Here is a 19,931-nt window from a genome sequence, read left to right as displayed (position 1 = left end):
TTTAACATATACATCACTTTGTTCCACTACGGGAGTTATACCATTTGAATCACCAACTCATTCAGATAATGGAAAATAACAATAGTACAAAGTTTAAATTGAAAAAGTAAAAATTATCCTGATTAAAAACATAAGATACATTTGATAAAAAAATATATAGAAGTCATAAGTCATAACTCTAATGTTGTATTTCTACACATAATTAATAGACAAAATATCATAACTATTCTCAAATTAATATTTAAAATATATTATTATTTCGTTTAGCTCATGATAGATACCAAGTTGATGGTTCTGCTGATGTTAAGTTATGGTTAATAACCAGAAAAAATACTGATACAAGGACATATAATCTATCAACAACATTTGAAGTTGTTGTAGTGATAATTGGAGATATTGATTTGAGCGGAATTAATAGGGATATAATAATTGAGACAAAGTCAAGAATGTTGCAAAAGATAAAAGTAGTACATCCAATGTACCTTACTCTTCAATATCCTTTGTTGTTTTCATATGATGAGGATGGTTACAAATTACATATAGTTACTTTTTTTTTTTTTTTACCAAATGTCAGAAAAACGAAAAAAAAATCAACAATAAGCACTAGAGATTTCTTTATATACATACTTCAAAAAAGGACTAACGACTCTCAAATCCTTTTACGGTCAAAAAGATTACTGTAATAATTCATAGTAAACGCCTACACTATGGTTGAGTCAGAACGGCTTTTATACTTACGATTTAAACAACCAAACTTGAAGCCAGGCAAGTTCAAGCAATTGCATGAGTGTATGGTTCATAATGAAACTAATGCCATTAACACAAGTCAAAGAATTATTCTTCCAAAGAGTTTTATTAGTGGTCCAAGGTACATGTTCAACAATTACAAAGATACTTTTGCAATATGTAAATATGTCGGCAAAGTTACTTTGGGTGTGTTTGGATTTGCGTTGGAGAAAAGAGAAGCACGTTTGAGCTTCTTGAACGCTTCATCTTTATGTTTGGTAACATTTTTATTCTCTAAACGCAGAAGTGATTTCCATCTTCAACCCACGTTTACCAAAAGCTATAAATTCTAGCTTTTCCGTTTAGCTTTTCACGTTGGATTAAAAATTATATTCTATGTACCAATTATGTCCTTCATTATTCATATGTTTGTTTTTTTTATAATATTTTTTCTAATACTCTCTTATGCATATTATTGTTTTTTATAAAACTTCTGTTTTTTTGTTTATATGAGTTTTTTTTACTGTTATTGTTATTTCTTTTTTATATGGAATATTTTTTATTATGATTCTATTAATTCTATTAGAGTACTAAAAAAATATTAAAATTTATTTAAATATTTAAAATAAAATTATAAGATAATATAAAATAATTATTTAAATTCATGTCCTTTTCTGTAATTTTTCATCTAAAAGTGATTTTGAATAATGTAATCCAAACAATATTTAATTTACTATAATCCATTTTGAATAAAAATAGCCAAACATAAACCACGTTAATACTAACTCACTTTTGATCAAAATCAATTCTACAAAATCAATTTTATACAAACTTCAGTTTGCAAACGGTAATCTAAACACACACTTTATCACTATAATATGTAATCTAGAATGGAATGAGATAAAAAAAAAAAAGAAATAACACCCCAAAAACTCCATGAAAAAAATAACAGAATATTCAAAGTGAAAGTTGATAAATTAATTAAGGCATTAAAGAGAGAAACATTCTTTGAAAAGATTATTGGATATAAGTATAACTAATCTTTCTACAAGTTTTTATTTACTCTGTCTAAATTATCTATAATATACTCATTGTATAGTACACTATTGGTATTAAAAAATAATTATGTATAGAATACTTACATGGTACGATCATTGAATAATACACTATTTTGAGTGTATTACAGTACACTTATATAGTTTGTATTACCTCAAGTTCATTGTATATAATTTGTATTACCTCAAGTTCATTGTATGATACACTTATATAGTTTTATATGATTTTATTTTAGCATAATTTTTTCATATTTGCACTACACGCTTAATTTTATATAGTTTAGTGTAGAATTAATTATTTTTTAAATCACACTATCTAACTTATTTGCAATATACTTAGTTTTATATGCTTTATTTGCAATATACTTAGTTATATATGCTTTCGCATAAATCTTTTTTCGCATATGCTTTGTCCAAATAATTAGTAATATCATATCTTAAAATACAGTGATATCCAAATCAATCACAAATCTAGTCATAACATAAACTAAATCCACTAGTATTTTAATGTCCAAACCACGGGTAATATAACAACATTAATGTAATCCTACTAAGAATATTTGCATTCAGTAATCACAAACTAAAATTAAAACTGGCCAATTAACCAAAACCTAAACACTAAACAAATATAACAGTAAAAAGATGCTAAAGACAGATATTTAGAAGGATAAAAAAAATTGTATAATATCATAATATGATTATAATACCAATATATTATACATATACCTTAAACGAGCTAGCCTATTGGACTTTATAGGCTTTCTTTGAGGTCTACGACCCAAGCTGTTTAGCTAAACAAGCTTTTCAAAAAGCCTAAGCGTAGTTCATTTAGTACACGGGGCTGAGTCGCGCCTAATGCTAGCCAAGCCATGAGCTCATGTCGAACAGCTCGACTCATTTCCAATCCTAGAGTTAATGCAGGACTTTGCTTCCATCTCTACTTTTCCTATGATTGAGAAACAAGAGAACCAGCACCTTCTGTCCTATGCGGCGCCCCCGCTTGGTTGGAAGACTTGTCTGCGCTACGAACATTGTACCTTTCGTATACCTTGTCCCGGTTCTCTGACCACCAAGTCTCTGCTTGATGCTCTCCGAATCTTCTCCGGCTGAAAGTCAATTTAATTCACCGCCACATCGATTACATATAGAATATGATGAATTAAAACAGCACTGATAGTAATCAGGGAGATGCAAACACCTAGGATGTGTATTATATTTATTTTAGTGTTTTAAAAGTAACAATATAGTACTCACCTAAAAAATAATTTTTAGAAGTTCCATAAAAAGAATGATGTTAGGAAAGAGATGTTGAAAATGTGAGTGTAGATGGTTTTCAGAAGGAACGCCGGTTTCTTATTTTAATGGTAAAAAGTAAAAACCAACTCCAAATGACATGAACATGGAAGATGAATGTTAGTAAGGGCAACTGGGAGAATTAAAAATGTTGGTAAGAGTAGTTTTTTTTGACCAAATACTTCATATAGGACCAAAGATATTAGACTAGTTTAAGATAAATCCAACAAGAGACCCCAAAAGATATAGCATTAAAAGCAATTGCCCTAAAGATCATGGTTCAAGTCCATATATTATATTTTGTAAACCCTAGCTGCAACCAAATATACAACCATAACTGGGCATAGGTAATCAGTTAATGTGAAAATTAGTTTTGTTACCTGAAACGAACTCGCTTCAAATCTCTTGTTCCGTCGCGCAGCGCAACAAGTGTTATATAGACACCAGGTTCATACTGTTCAATCCATTCTGCCTCAATCTGATTGCTATTAGTAGACAGTCCTGCATTCCTTGATCTTAAACCACTCTCGTCATCATGGAAATTCCCCGAATCCCTACCGTCAACAGTATCAGACATGCTGCCGCCACCATTTGACAATCTAGCATCTGGGTAGTTGTCTGAACCATTGGATGTCACACTGGCTCGGTTTTGCTGGTCCAGAGTAGATCCATAGGTTCCTGGAAAGTTCCCCACAGTTCTATTGAGCAGAGAGGATTCGAATGCTGTAGAGGCCAAACTAGAGCCACTGATTGATTCGGCCCTCGAGTGGTGCCCACCATTTGAATCTGGAAGGTGGATACCATTTGGCTCAATACTGTTTGGTAGGTAAGCTGGTTTGATGTTCTCGGCATCATACGCTCCCGGTGGGAGCTTCTCAGCAAAACCTTTGAGCTGAATCAATGTGAATGTCCATCAGTGGAAGCATAGCACAGCAATATTATTGGTATAAGAAAGAAGCAAGAAAATTTAGAGAAATTAACCACAAAAAAAGACAAGCGTAAACTAAACTTTGCCATACTAGGTGGCATGTCCTGTATTCATTAGCCAGTGTATGTCTCGTTGCAAACTATGTTTACATTCAAACTATTAAGATTTGAACCTCTTGTTTCACCTGTAGTTTTATTAGTTCTTTCTTTATATTCAATTGGACTAAAATTCATCTCATCTTTTCTCCTTACTGAGGTTTCGACTTCTCGAAACATGCGCCTAAACCACCTAAGGCATGATTACACATGTTTTCCACAATAAGTACCACACCAACATTTTCTATAATTTTAGATATCAGTGAAACTAATAAAAGAAACAAAGCCAAAATGAATGAATTGATCCAACGCTTGAATAGCATGCAAGAAGATTGCGAATGAGAACCATCATCCTCAAGAACTAACTCGACATACATGAAAATGAGGACAAACTGAAATGACATCGGACAATAAAGAATCGAATAAAAGTAAACCCTTTCAGGCTTCAAGAGAATGAAAATGAACCAGAAAATAACCTGTGCCGTAAGTGACTTTATAACTTCTTTTGCAGCTTTACATTTAGCAGATTCCTCAGCAGCCATTGCCATAGCATCTTGAGTCTTTTTGTTTGACCGCTGAAGCTCTAATTCTTGCAATTCACATCTCTGTTTCAGGCTTTCAACCTAATGATACCTATATTAGACTTTGCTTGATACCATAATATGTAATAAATACGATATATCCATAAACATGTTATACTAACTTTTCTGGAAATTTCAGCAAAGTGATCGTGTTTCACAAGGTTCATTTGTCAGACATAGAATGGCAGGGAAGTAATTAAAAATAGCGGAATATGGGTTGAATCTGGTCTAAACTTAAAGTAGGACATTTTGGATGTTGCTTTTCTTTCAGGGTTTCTTCTCCCTTTCCCCCTTTTTTCCAGATCCTACTGTCCCTAACTAATGGGAAAAGTGGGAAAAGCACTAAGACAGGATTTTTATTTTGGAGTTCCATATATATATATATATATATAAACTCCATACAGACGAGAGAATGGGGTGAAGAAAATGTACCTGAGAACGTAACTTTTGCACTTCCTGATTTAAAAGTTCATTTGTTTTCTTCAAACTATCAGCAATGCTCTTGGAGAAGGAAAGTCCTGATGTTGTTGGAATAGGTGTAGCCGATCGAGGGGGGCTTGGTCTTCTAGAGAAAGGTGACACAGACCTGGAACTTACTCCAGAAGGTGCAACCACTGGTCTAGGCGCTGTACGCTTCAGATCAACAGCAGTTGCCAAGACAACATCTTTCAACTGTAGCAATGAAGGTGCTTGTGAGGTGCGAACAAGCGAGAATGTATCTGCTTTCTTCCCTTGTTTGGCTGCCTTACTATCTAGCTGCTTTATCAAATCCATATTGGAAGGAACCAGTGCTTTCGACAATTTCAGGTCTGATTTTTCCAACCTGTCTTTGTTTTCACCTGACAGACGAGGCAGAGTATTTCTCCTATTACTGTTGCTAGCTTCTGCAACCTTGTTCAGTTTTGCAAAACAAGAATCACAAACTCGATAAGGCTTGCCAGGATTTGGAGCCAAGGCCGCCCTTAATGCTTTCCGTGAGCTGCATGAATGGCAATGTACAAGTCCACAATTATAACAATTGTGCCTCTTTCTAGTGAACCCAAATGCCTGTCTACAAGCCGAGCATTGAGACTGTTCGGCACCGGATACCCACTTATGAAGGCATATGGCAGCGGAGTAGTTTGAACCACATGCAATATATTTCACATGTCTATCCTTCAATGCTTCAACCAAAGTAGGTATTTTTCGATCTTCGACATCTCCATGACCCAATCTCCCATTTGCACCCTTCCCCCAAGTAAAAACTTCATTTTTTGATGTTAAAACGGCAACATGATATGCACCACATGCAATTTCATCAATCGATTCCACGGAAATCTTGTCTTCGACCAAGCATGGAAGCTTCCCATCAGACTGGGGATTCCCAAGCTGACCATAAACAGTGCTTCCCATCGTAAAAACACGTCCAGATGTTGTCAGACCCACTGTCAAACTGTGCCCGCATGCAATTTTATGAAAATTGTAGTCGATAAGCGCAGAAACACAAGTTGGTTTAAGTCGTGCCTCCTTATCCCCATGTCCTAGGCGATTTTTGTCTCCATCACCCCAGGTAAACAATTTACCAGATGATATACTCGAACTGGATTGTGTCACAATAACCTCTACAACCGCTGCAGTATGCCACACTCCACATGCAACAGCTATGGTCCTCAACCCTGATAAGGAGTCTACTTCTCTAGGATATGAAACATTTTCCCTGTCTCCATGGCCCAAGACACCGAACGTTCCATCACCAAACGTAAAGAGTTGCCCAGTAGAAGTTATCAAGGCCGTGTGCCATGGACCACAAGCGACGAAAGCAACTTGAAGTCCCTCTAATGGACCAGCAATCCTCTTTGGTATCCAATGACTAACATCAGTGCCATGACCAAGAAGCCCAGCATTATGAGTACCATCACCCCATGTATATAGTTCCCCGGCCATTGTTACAGCACAAGAATGGAACTCTCCACAGGCAACGAAATCAATGGTTGAAGAAGCTAATGCTTCGACAAGGCGAGGTTGAACCACGTTCTTCCCAACACCATGGCCAAGGCGTCCTCCTGATTCTTCTCCCCATGTAAAAACTTCACCTTGTCTGGTGACTAGAGAAGCATGTCTAACGCCACATGCTATATGATGCACATCTAAAACTACATTGGATTCAAGTGGTCTTGGTAGAAGCACATCTGCCCTCGGACTGAAATAATTGATACTTTTATCAGCACCAACTTTCACAACGTTTTCACAGATAACCTCACCCCATATGTATACATCCCCTAGAGCTTCATAGTCATCTGGTGCAGATCCATGACTGGATGTGCTAGGAGCACTTGAAACACTAACACGAAAAGTATCTGAACTAGATCCTTTTACTTGCATATTTATTGGGTCTGATGGTGCATGTGATTTCTCAGAATTCAGGGTATTGTCAGGTCGGAATGTCTTTGGTGAAGTGTTCAGAAGACTCACAGGAATGTCAGGAGAACTGATGTCTAGGGAAGTACTCGCTGAACTTTCACTTGCACTATTTGATGTCAGATCTCTACTATCCTGAAAGTAATTGATCGAAAAGAATTATCAGCAACTTACTATGTATTTCATCAGGGGAAGCTACATGCAGCATAATGGTATCAGAGGAAGTATAGTAATTTAATAAATAAAAATTATATATTAAACAAAAAAAGAAAGAAAAAAGCTTCTTAACTCTTAAGTAATCAATTCGTATTGTTACCAAACATCACATCATCATAACATAAAAAGCTTAAATTAGGATATTCTCCACAATCTATTACTCCAACACCATTATAGAGAATAGGCTGAGTATAAAGTGCCAGTGTGTTTTTGAAAGAACTGCACTATAAATCCTTTCTAACAAAGAGCTACATACAGAAAATAAAGAGTAAAGACAGTCTTTCCTTAGAAAAAAGAGCAATCATCTTATAATGAAGTAGATAGGAATAAGCTGTCTCTATCTAGATGTATGCAAAACTTGCACTTAGAAAATAATGCAATAAATCATGTATCCATGACTATGTTTCCTAGATCAAAGAAACATAGATATATAGTACAATAAACATAAACAACTAAAATGAAATAACTACAATGTCTTACATCAAAATTGAGGCCACCGTCACTCCATCCATCAATTTTGGATCGACCACCTCGACCAGAAGTTATCAGTGCTTTAAGACCAGCAATCCACGCCTCTGCCTCAACTTTATCTTTGCAAATCTGAAAAGCAAACGAAAGAAATAATGTATTATTAACAAAAGGAATACAGAAAGTAAAAGAAAAATGATGATACGGAATCACATAATTCAACACTAACCAAATCAAGGGACCGCTTTCCGTTATTATAAATTAGTGAAAAAGATAAATAGTCCTTCTCAGGACGCAGGTAACGTTGAAAAACAGCCTGCCAAAAAATATTAAGGAAATGTTAACACAAAACATAAAAGATTAAGTTCATGGAACAATTACTGAATTCACTTTGTTTGTCAAAAAAGGATGTTACGGGAAAGTATGCTGTCAAATATAAGTTATGAAATCTCACAGTTCTTTGCCCAGGAATAATTCTTGAGACAGAAGACAGCTTCAGACGTCTTTCTTCACTACTAGAAATCCAGATTAAAGTTGATTCATCCTGCAGTTTTCATATGAGTTATTATTGAGCATGGATAGAAGTAACTCAAATAAAAGTCAAAATTCAAGTTTATAGTTTACAACCATGGAAGTATATGTCCAACATGGCTGGTAATAACAATACTAAAAGAAGACCTAAAACGGTAAAACCTACAACTAAAAAGGCAGTCATGAACCCAGAGAAATACCTATGCCAACTTGGGAAAGTACTAATATTAGCCTCAAAGTGAAATTTACATACTGTGTAGTAGTAAGTTAAAATACATCTAGCTATAATAATCTAACGGCTATGTAGTAAAATTTCACAGAGAATGGGGATGAAAATCATTAGGAGTTACCACTTACTACCCATGGTGAAATTGAAACAAATTAATCCCAACACCTTTCCAGATGAGAATCTACTTAAGCAACTCCAACTCCAATCGCATTTGGAATCATGTGAATAATATATTGTAATTTATCCTAAGAAGGAAATATGAAATATCGAAAAAGCAAATACAACTTAAGAGTCTTTTTCGTCCTATATAGGTAATCAAAGATCAACAAGATTGCAGAAGCAACTATCTTTCATGCTAAGAATTGAGCGTATAATCAGTTAACTACTTGAGTATTGTAAAAGCAGGAAGTTCATCTTGGAGACGCTCTCATTCAGCTTACATTGGAAAGTCTAAATGGACAAAACTTGGGCTTTCCCTTACGACCATATTTAAGTAATTGAGAACCCCTTTTCAAAGCAACCAATGCCTGCAGAATAGAAGGTAACATCATAAACTACAAGAAAGATCAAGCAGAGAGAACAAAATAAATAGAAGAAATACAGCTATCGGCGAAGAAGAGTAATTTAAATCATGCTATATCACAAATGCTGGCAGATTTCATAAGAAATAGAGTAATATGCAACACTGATTCAGTTTCAGTTAGGATCATATCTCACTTCTTTCTTAATATTATGACAACATGATGTAAGGTTCAAAATCCTACTTACAAATGAACTATCAACATTTAATCATTACAATATGCCATTAGAAGACATCTAAAGACTTAGCAGCCAATAATTCAATACCCAAGTTACTACCCATAACCCATATCCTTCTGCACCCATTCAAACACAAACAAGCATGCCAATATGTCTACAATTCTCAAAAATGAACAAAATTCAGTGGCTATATCTTCCCCTCATACTGTTATCTCCCTTAAACTTCTGATGTACCTCAAATGAAAATATACATACATAATAATGATAAGAACATTCTTAGCCAGCTCAAAAATGAAAAGGGGGGAATAAAAAACCCTTCAACTATCTTCCACATTACAACAAAACACTGAAACAAAGCATCAAATTTGATGGAAAAAATTGCAACTTTGACACAAAACTTGTAAGTGGTAACCCTCTAACATAGAGAGAGATAAAGGAACCTGGTCGATGTCACGGTCGGCATTCCCTATGCTAGCAAGATCTGCCATTCCATGTGAGAGATTCACCGAAGCGCCACCACCCTCTCCGATCGCTCGCCGGAGCTCCGTTCATCATCAACAGCAACTCCAACCTCTTCTTCTTCTCTCTCCTCCACAACCACCATTCACCTTTCACACCATCAAAAACCAAAACATCTCTCACTTTCGAAAACAGAAAACCAAATCACCACTTCTTGTTTTCGCTTAGAATGCAAAGCTACTTCATTGATCTACCCTTATTCCATGAAACTCCATTTGAAGATTCCAAGTCAAACACACATACAAAGCTTCTTCTTTAACTCACAGAACTGTGGAAAAAACAGAGCTTTCCGAGGCGGAAGAAACGGTCTCTCAAAAGGGTAGCGGTGGTTCGAAGCGGAAGGACGGTTTCCGAGGAAAAGTTCCGGCGAGAAATGCAGGTTCCGGCAGAGGAGAGAGAAAGAGAAAATAAACAAAAAAAAACACTTGAGACTTGAGAAAGAGAAAAACGGAGTCTGTGAAAAAGTACAACTAGTCAAAGACGAAGAAAGAAAAAGAAAATTAAATATAAATATAAAATAAATAACAATTAAATTTTTAATTTTAAAAAAAATGCAAGTCTCTTTTATTTTGCTCTCTATGAAAAAATATTAATTTTGTTTTTTAAATGTTGCTTAATTTGTTACATTATTATTTAACAAAAAACTTTAACCATTTTAAAAATGGTAGAAACTCGAGTGCAGACCGTGCAGTCGACTTCAGGTGAAGTTAATATTTAAAAACCGTTAAATAATTGATATCAACTTTACGTAAAGTCGAGTTCACCTGAATTTTATCTTTAAAAATAAAAATATTTTTTTAAAAGTTTACTAGTAAATTCAAAGAAAACAATATTTATAATATTCTACAGACAAAATAACTTGTTAACATGAAAAAGTAAAAATAAACTTACCGGAGAGGTGAGACCTATGTTGGAAACAGATGTGAAGACATGTTCAAAACACAACACCAGATTTTTTTTTATTTAAAATTCTCACTTGTTAATAGATAATAATTAAAGAAAAGTTTAATAATTTTGAGGATTTTTTTTTAAATAATTTTTATGTAATGTAGGGAAGCACGTAGAAGAAACGAGGATGTTTTCGTAATCTGATGAAGGGGGACAGGGCAGGTAAAATTATTGATATTTCTTTACATCCTTTGTTGACATAAAGAAAGAATAAGAAAATATAAATTCTTATAGATTATAGATGTTATCATGTAACATTTGATTTTCCTTATTAAAAAAACAAAAGTGTAATCTCTCTCTTTTGTCTAGTATTTTACTTTTTACATGAATTTTCCTTTTTCCCATTTACAGCTACTACTTTTAAAAATGTTTTAATAGTTAGTGACTAAATGTTCAACTAAATACTACTATATATAAAATAATAAAGCTTTTCAGAATTATACACTATGTTAAAAAAATTAAAAGATAAATAATTATTAATAATCGGTGCATCCTCTTAAATTTAAATTATTGAATGAGTCTTTGATTTTAATTTATTGTTAATGTGAATTTGAAATTTCACTAGATAATTATTATAAAATATATTATTAATTTTAAGTTAATAATATTAGTTTTATCTTTTATGTTTCTCAATCGGTTAGAATTTTCAAAACGGATGAAGATGGTATTTACAAAGAGTTAGAAATTTAGGTACAGTCGACTTCACGTGAAGTTGATAACAGAGAATGGTTAGATAATTTGACTAATTTGACTAAATTTTTATTTAACAGCTATGAACTATCAACTTCACATGAAATGGACTGCACCTGAATTTTCACCTTATAAAAAATTTTAATGATCAAATTTTCAAATATAAAAATTAAAATAAAATACCATCGAATAAACGTTTCACTCAATATTTATAATATATTTTTAATTAATTTATTGTAAATAAATATTATCCAAATTGAATTTAACAGAATATAATTAATTTGATTATAGTATCTCATAACCCAACAATTCTTTTTAAAAAAAAATGCATTTGGACTGAAAAACTATTTTTGAAATCCAGTTGAATACCCAACCGTAATATAATATAATAAGACATTAAAATTGAAACAGAAGCACTAAAACAACCTTTATAATAGTTAAAAAAAGAAAAAAATTACTAATTTAAATATAAAGTAAAAGCAAAGAAAAAAAATTATTGTCCTCCTAATATACATTTGTGATAATTACATACTTGGTTAATAGTAGTCTAAGGCCTCTAGCTAGTTATATTAGATATAGACATAAGTCATTTAAATTAATTAATTAGTTTTGTATTTAATGATATAATAATAAATTGGAGAAACTTTTTGTTTTATAGACATGTGAATCATCAATTAAACCAACCTTAGCTTATACAAAAACCATTTTTTGTTATTTTCCTCTATAGAAATACTTAGAAGAATATATAGTGAAACCCTTTGCACATTCTTATTATTATTATTCTCTCTTAAGTCTTTGTCATAATTAACATTTGTTCATTGTCACATTAATTCATGTGTTCACAAAATTCATATATAAAATAATTATTATTATTATATTAAAAAAAATACCTAGAGAACATGATCTTTCACCAAATTTATGGAATTTTTCTTAGCTTGTAGAATTAGTCTAATGTTTCTTTTTCCTCATAACGCATAGCTTGTACATGTGTACATAAGGTGTCCTCACATTCACACATACCATTCATTTCGCCTATATATATATATATATATCAAAAATACTATTTATCCTTTAAATTTTAATTTTTAACAAATCGTTTTAAACATTTATTATTATTTAATTAATTTGAATATTTATTTTTATGTATCAATTATTTAAAAAATAAAAAATATTACTTGCTTTTTATTTTTTAAATTAAATTAATTAAAAAATAATATTTAAAAAATATCTAATTATATATACTGTATATATATACATGGAAAGAATATTTTTATGAATAATAAGTTATTTATGTAATAAACGTAGTTTTGATAGTTCTAGAAAGCGGGAAGATTTTTTAGTTCTATTATTAACTAATTATTTTATGTTTTTTTTTCATATTATGTGCATCATGATGTGAATTGTGGTTTCCTATTTAAAATATATAATCGTAGGTAAAATCGAGTATAATTTCAATTGTCTGAGTTCTAACCTATTTGGACTATGTTAATTATTTTTTATTATTTCCATAAGAATATTCTTATAACAATGTAAGAATTTGTGCTTTAGATGAGAGTCTGTTAAGAGTAGATAACCAACTTTTCAAAACTATATATGCTTCACCGAATGGAATAATTAATTAATAATATATAACTCTTGAATAGAATAATCTTCCACCAATTATGTTTTTTTCTCTTCCAGTTTTAATTACATTTCTCATTTTTGCGGCTTATACGTCATCATAGTGTAAGAACAGGGATTATGCATTAAAGAAAATTATAATTTTGGAAGAGTTTTAAGGATATCGAGAATATCGGTGTTCTAATTGTTTTAACCGTTGATCTGAATTATAAAAAATATATATAATATATATTAATTTAAACAATGGTTAAAATAATTAAAATACTGATATTCTTGATACACTTGAAATTTTTACTATAATTTTACTCGGTTTAATATTATTTTTTTTTATATTTTTTTAAAAGGCTTACTGTGGAAAAAAAGTTATAACATACTATTTTGATTTGGAAATATGTGTACGAGTATAGATGATGACAATGCTTTCATTCAAGACAAAAGCATAAAATTTGGGAAGGGAGATTTTGATAAGATAAAGTTAAATAAATAAACCTTACTCTTTAATTTCTACCTAACAAAAACATGCGAATATATGATGATATATTTATGCATTTTTTTAGTTTGTTTATCAATTAATTAGATTATTATACATAAATGTATGTAAGAAGATAGCATAATTAAAATCTTAAATGAGATGATAGATTTGTTTGTTGGATTTCTGAATTAGATTTGTGTGTAACATGGACTTAAATCCTAAATACTAGCTATGCTCTTATTTAGTATTTATTAATTGTCGCGCAATTAACGAATATTAAATAAGATAAATTTTGACTATTTTTCGTTAATTTTTTTTGTTACCAAACATTTTCGAATATTATTATTGTAGGGTTTTCATTACAGAAAAAGGACAAAAATTAAAAACAGAAAAAGGAAAAGCAAGAACCAAAAATCCTAAACGAAAATTATCCTCTGAACAAAAATGAAAGGTAATAACTATAGTTTTAACTAATGAAAGAATAAACTTTTAAATTGAAAAAATATTTCTATAGGAGTAAATAATCATATGCTATTTTGTACATAAATTTCCAAGTATTGTTTATCACTTTTATTTTTATCTGTGGTTAATTAGGAAAATGTAAATAGTTTACTTTTATTAATAATGTTTATTTTTAGCTTCTCCTTTTTTTTTAATTAAATACACAATTGAATACAATTAAATACATTAATTTTCATAGTGGACAATGCTATTATTATATAGGCTAGAAAGTTTAATTTGACGGAAAAAAATAATAAATAAATAAATAAATAATAGTTAGAAATATTCACATGATTACAATATAATAGAGACATTATCACCTTGAAAGCCGACTTTGGTTTGAATTTTAGAGGATGCATGAAAAAGTGAGTAAATTCTTGATCCAAGAGAAGCAAAGGTTGCATGATGAAAAAGAAAGAGAAATAATGGGAGAGTGAAGAATGAAGATGGTTCCAAAAATGGAAAGAATAAAAGAAAAAGAAAAGTAAATATGTAAAACCATGCTTTGAGGACAAGAAGCTAATAATTAATTAATTTTTATATATATAAATTATAGGTCCCCGCCTTATTTAATGAAATCACACAAAAAACAGCTACCCTAGCTTGGAGCCTTGGACGCTCTAACTAGCTATGCTTTTATTTTCTTAGCTTTGATTTCAAATTTAAGGAAGTTCACAAATGTAAGAATGATGGCCAAATTAATTAAATCTGAATGGTTGTGATATTTGAAAGGAAGAGGGTAGAAGGAGAACAAAACATGATGTGTATATTAAAAATTTATTGTTCAATTTGTTATTATATATTTATATATTTTATTTTATGTAATTTTAATTTTAATTTTATATTTTAATATATATTTTATGCATAAATAATTAATCTAATGATAATTTTTTATTTATTGTAAAAGAAATTAGAAATGATGCATAATTTAGTATATGTGACTACATGTATGTGTAATGTAATATAATAAAAACAAAATTTTGGAAACCATTAATTTTTAGTATTTTTTATTATTATTTGATCAGTATAAATATTAAATTATCTTTAATAAATAAATTTTATTAATTTATATGTATAAATTATATTGATTTATATTGTAAAATTTAGTAAATATATGTATAAATTATATATTTTTTATGTATAAAATTTTTATAAATATAAGTATAAATTATTACTAGTTAAATACTGAAAAAAAAAGATAATATTGTTAATGATATAAGATTGCTCGTATAATAAAAGAAACAAATTAAATAAAAATAATAAAAGCCATCACTTCCTTCAAATTCCGTTTGAAGAAAAGATTGTGATGGGGCATGAGTGCATAGTGTGCAAATGCAATTGCTAAAGTAATACACAAAATCTCATCAATCACTTTTATGCTTTATCCTTGTCTGCTTTTTTTCTCTTATGAAAATCCCCACATACATCTATACATAATGCATGTGATGAGTTGTGGCCAATGCCAATTTCACACACCCTAACAAAACTACAATTCAATGCAAATATTGATTTGTTTGTTGAACTCATTAACATAAATAGAAGTAACCCATCCTAAACTAAAGTACCTTTTTAGACAAGATTAAATTCTCCTTGTTATAGTTCTTGGATTACACATCATCATCATATGAAAATTAAAAGAAAAAGTGGAATCAAAATCCACATGCCTAAATAGATAAAAAAAGAGAGAAAGAAAAAAAAGGTAAAGAGGTAGTGATGTTTGTTTTGATGGACCAATGTTATTGTGATTGCAACAATCCTAGTTATAACATGAACTCTATCTATTGTTCTTGTTTTGTTAGTACACTTTTAAAGGAACAAATATGATTGGTCCTCCACCAATTGGAAGAATAAAAGGGAACAATTTTGTTACAAAACCTTTGCATATTGCTTTCTTGTTGGTTGGTGACTATTATCATTGTTTATGTGTGTCCATAAAATTGCTTAATCTTAAGAAAGTTTGTTCCCTTCTTGAAATATTATGATTATTATAAAATTTAATTATATTACAATTATTGCATCAACAACCCTATATATGTAAAGTCCCCCACCAATGTAAACTAAGTTCAACATCTGAATAAAGTTTATTCTCAATAATAATGGGGCTAGAGATATATGCATGGGACACATGCAATTGCATAAATAAGTTGTGACTTCTCTGACCTATATATTATATCTTTATCTTTATGTTCACATCATATTATTCCCTCCTATGAGTATATTCATCAGCTTAACACAAAATCAAATCATGCATGGGCATTTCAAAAAGTTGATGAAGAATTTTGGTTTGACTTCATCATTCAAATAATGCATATATTTATACAATTATTAATGTGTTTTAGTTTCAAAGATAATCTCTATCAAAGGGATACGTGTAAATTGTATAATAAACTAAAGAAAGACATTTATACTTAATAGTCTCAATTTCTATACAAAATATTAAGAGTTGACTTTTGTTTGTAGTTTATATATATATATATTCTCTATCAAACTTACCATATGTGCATTCAATTGGAAATTTTTTTAATTTATCAATAAGTTATATGGCTGAATTTTTATGTTAAAATATTTATAATTTTCTATAGCAAGATTTCATTTTATAGCTTTACTCTAATTCTATTTATTATTACACATATTTGAATTATTTTAGAAAATGAAAGTATAACCTTTTTTATTTTTTGTTTTTGTACGTTGATTTTATGTACTTATTTCATGAATAATTGTCTGAAATCATAACATATTAATAAAAATATTATTCCTATACTCCTTTTTTTTAATTTGAAGTGTAAAGAAGAACAAATGAATATATCAATTCCTAGCTATAACTTGTCACCCACAAGTAATTAATATTACTAACTAGTTTATTTCTTTTACAATGGACATGTGGTTGCTCACTTGCTCGTATATATTGTCAATTAGCATTGAATGATGTATCCAATTTAATTATATATATGTGGAGCCCGCCAAATGTAACCAAGTCATGAATTCCTTAACGATTTAGATAAATTTATGCATACAAAAATTAATTTGGGTTGATATAATAATTAATTTACTAATATGTTTAAGAAAATGTGGATGGTTCCAATCTTATTTTATGTATACAATAATTATTGTATATACAAATTAATAAATAAAATTTTAATTCACGATAATCCTGTCGAATTAAAAAATGCAGTGGGAAGAAAAAAATATATGCATGGAAAACTCATAGTTTAAATCTGTTCCAATTGTAATTAATAGCCAAAAGAGTTGCTTCAGCTGAAAAAGAACTTTGAACGCTTTGCATCGGTATTAAGCAACTACTCTAATTTAAAAAAAAAAAAAATTGTTTTATACATAAGCAACCTTTACTTTATAAAAACCTTTTGTCTATCATAAAGACTAAAAGAAAACTCTAAACATTCTTTGAGAAAAAAAGAAAACCAGAGTGATGCATTTAATTAAGGGACATACTCGTTTACGACATTTTTAGTGAAAGAATTAGGAGTTAACTAGTGTTTTAAATGTACAGAAAAATATTAGCCACCTAATATTTTTTAAATTAGAGTTGACAATTTTTTAACTCTTAAGATAAATTGATATAGTTATTGTTAAAAGTAATAACTAATTCTCTCTGATTGAGAGAATTTTCGACTAAAACCCTAAAGTGGTCCTTGAGATTGGACGAGTTACCCATAATTGTCCTTGACTTTTAAAATTCCCTAATAGCATCCCTCACATTCAGCTCCGGGACCCATAGTTGTCCTTCGACCCTTTCCGGCGCAATCAGCAAACGGAGGGATGATCTGGCACCTCCAATGCCACGCTGGAGCCAGCAACAGCTAGCTGATGTAGCAAATCTGAATTTTGTACCCAATCTGGTCCCTGGTCCCATTAAAACCCTAAAAGCTAAGATCATCCTCTTCATCGCCTGAGCTTCAAACTGCTGCTGCTGATTCCTTCTCAAATCATCCTCTTCATCGCCTCCAGCTCCAGGTAATAACGATTCTTAACTTTTAGCGTTGTATGAAAACAGTTGCCTTGATTGAAGAAAAGAGACATACATTTAAATCAGAAGCACATCCCAGATGTCTGCCATGTACACTTTCTTGACCCAGAGATGTGATTGGAGTAACCGGTAATGAGTAGGCAACCTTTGACAATAGAGAGAATGAACCTTTACCATTAAGAGAGAGGGTCCTTGAAGTAGGTGGATGTGGAAGGACCATCCGTCTTTGCGAAAGAAGATAATGCGGCATCTAATGACTATGGGTATTTGCAGAGAGGGGAGTGCAGGCCGTCTGGAGTGAGGAATCAAGGAAGCCTTGTCACCTTTTTCATTTGCATTTGCAGCACATGTCTACATTAAGTAACACAATGTAATGCTATATCAAACAATTGCAAACTGACAAAAGCAGCGGCAGCTTATAGTTTTGAGTATTGAGTGATTACAGTTTTAGAGGAAACTGAAATTTAGCCAAGTTACATTCGTATTATGGTAACAGCAGCTAGCAATCAGGAAACAAAGAAATGGCAGATCGAAATGGAAGGCATATGATCTGTATGTGTTATTACCTGGAGCTGGAGGCGATGAAGAGGATGATCTGAGAAGGAATTAGCAGCAGTAGTTTGAAGCTCAGGCAATGAAGAGGATGATCTTAGTTTTTAGGGTTTTAATGGGACTAGAGACCAGTACAAAATTCAGATTTGCCACATCAGCTAGCCGTTGCAGGCTCCAGCGTGGCATTGGAGGTGCCAGATCATCCCTCCGTTTGCTGACTGAACGCCAGAAAGGGTCGAATGGCAACTATGGGTCATGGAGCTGAATGTGAGGAATCCTGTTAGAGAATTTTGAAAGTCAAGGACAATTATGGGTAACTCGCCCAATCTCAGGGACCACTTTGAAGTTTTAGTCAAGAATTTCCATTCGAGGTAAAAAAAATTAGCAATGACATATTTTTGTATTTGAGGTGAGATTTGAATTTTCATCACTTAGTTAAGGGATTTTTATTTACTGATTTAGTGAGCTTATTATTATTATGTTTTCACTGACTCGAACTCGGTGTAGTTTTTAACGACGAGGCACAACATGTTACTAGTACATGCCTCCAAGTCTCCAACCATTCACCATTGCACTAGATATCTTTTTTTTTTTTTGTGATTGCATTAGGTCAACGAACAAAAAGGGATGATGGAGAGAACCTACAACTTTTTTTGGTATTGATTCAGAATCTTTTTTGTGATTTTGGTATTGCTACAAATTCAGAATCTATTGTGTAGAGCCCAATCCTTTAATACACTGGGAGTTTGTGGGCTTCAGGAAAGCCCAACTTCTTTTCCAAGGAAATAATTTTGTTACCCCAAAACTTCTGCCCCGAAAACTGAAGCTCCAAGAAAGGCTATCTTTCGTCCAACAAAAACCGAAGGGGCTGAAATTTGTCTTCCAAATTAAAATTTTACTAGTAAATACAATATTGAGTTTTGGTTCTCAAATATTATTTAAAACTTATATTACTTGTCATTTTTCATCATAAAAAACATTAAATATATATATATATATATATATATATTATTTTTAATATATATTTTATATTTTAAGATACCTATGTTAAGTGTTTACCGATGTCAACGAACTATAGCTCAAATGACATAATCTTTCTATACTCACTTAAAAGGTTGTAAGTTTGAGTCTTCCTATATTCGATAAAAAAAATGTTTATCGATGATTTTAATTTGGTAAAAATTCAGGTGCAGTCGACTTTACGTAAAGTTGATATCTGAAAACTGTTAGATAATTTGACTAGGGATGTTCGCGGTACGGTTTGGTTCGGTTTTAAGGGAAAAAGTCATCTGATTCGAACGCTTAATTTATGTGCGATGCGGTTTGGATTGGATGAACTTTTTTTGAAAATCTGATACAATCCGAT

At 31.2% G+C, this 19,931-nt stretch overlaps 1 protein-coding gene across 1 annotated transcript; it reads right to left on the bottom strand.

Moving 5' to 3' along the window:
* Positions 1-2,289: 2,289 nt before the first annotated feature.
* LOC130980136 (PH, RCC1 and FYVE domains-containing protein 1-like) lies at positions 2,290-10,259 on the bottom strand. Its single transcript, XM_057903776.1, has 9 exons — positions 9,719-10,259; positions 8,960-9,046; positions 8,214-8,303; positions 7,989-8,075; positions 7,772-7,891; positions 5,111-7,210; positions 4,574-4,720; positions 3,455-3,966; positions 2,290-2,887 (listed from the first exon to the last, which is right to left on the bottom strand). Exons 1-9 carry the CDS (start codon positions 9,764-9,766, stop codon positions 2,728-2,730), a joined length of 3,351 nt encoding a protein of 1,116 aa, XP_057759759.1. The 5' UTR covers positions 9,767-10,259; the 3' UTR covers positions 2,290-2,727.
* Positions 10,260-19,931: the final 9,672 nt, after the last annotated feature.

Source organism: Arachis stenosperma, chromosome 5 (genome assembly GCF_014773155.1).
Source record: "Arachis stenosperma cultivar V10309 chromosome 5, arast.V10309.gnm1.PFL2, whole genome shotgun sequence".
Lineage (NCBI taxonomy): Eukaryota > Viridiplantae > Streptophyta > Magnoliopsida > Fabales > Fabaceae > Arachis > Arachis stenosperma.
This window is presented reverse-complemented; position numbering and strand designations above follow the sequence as displayed.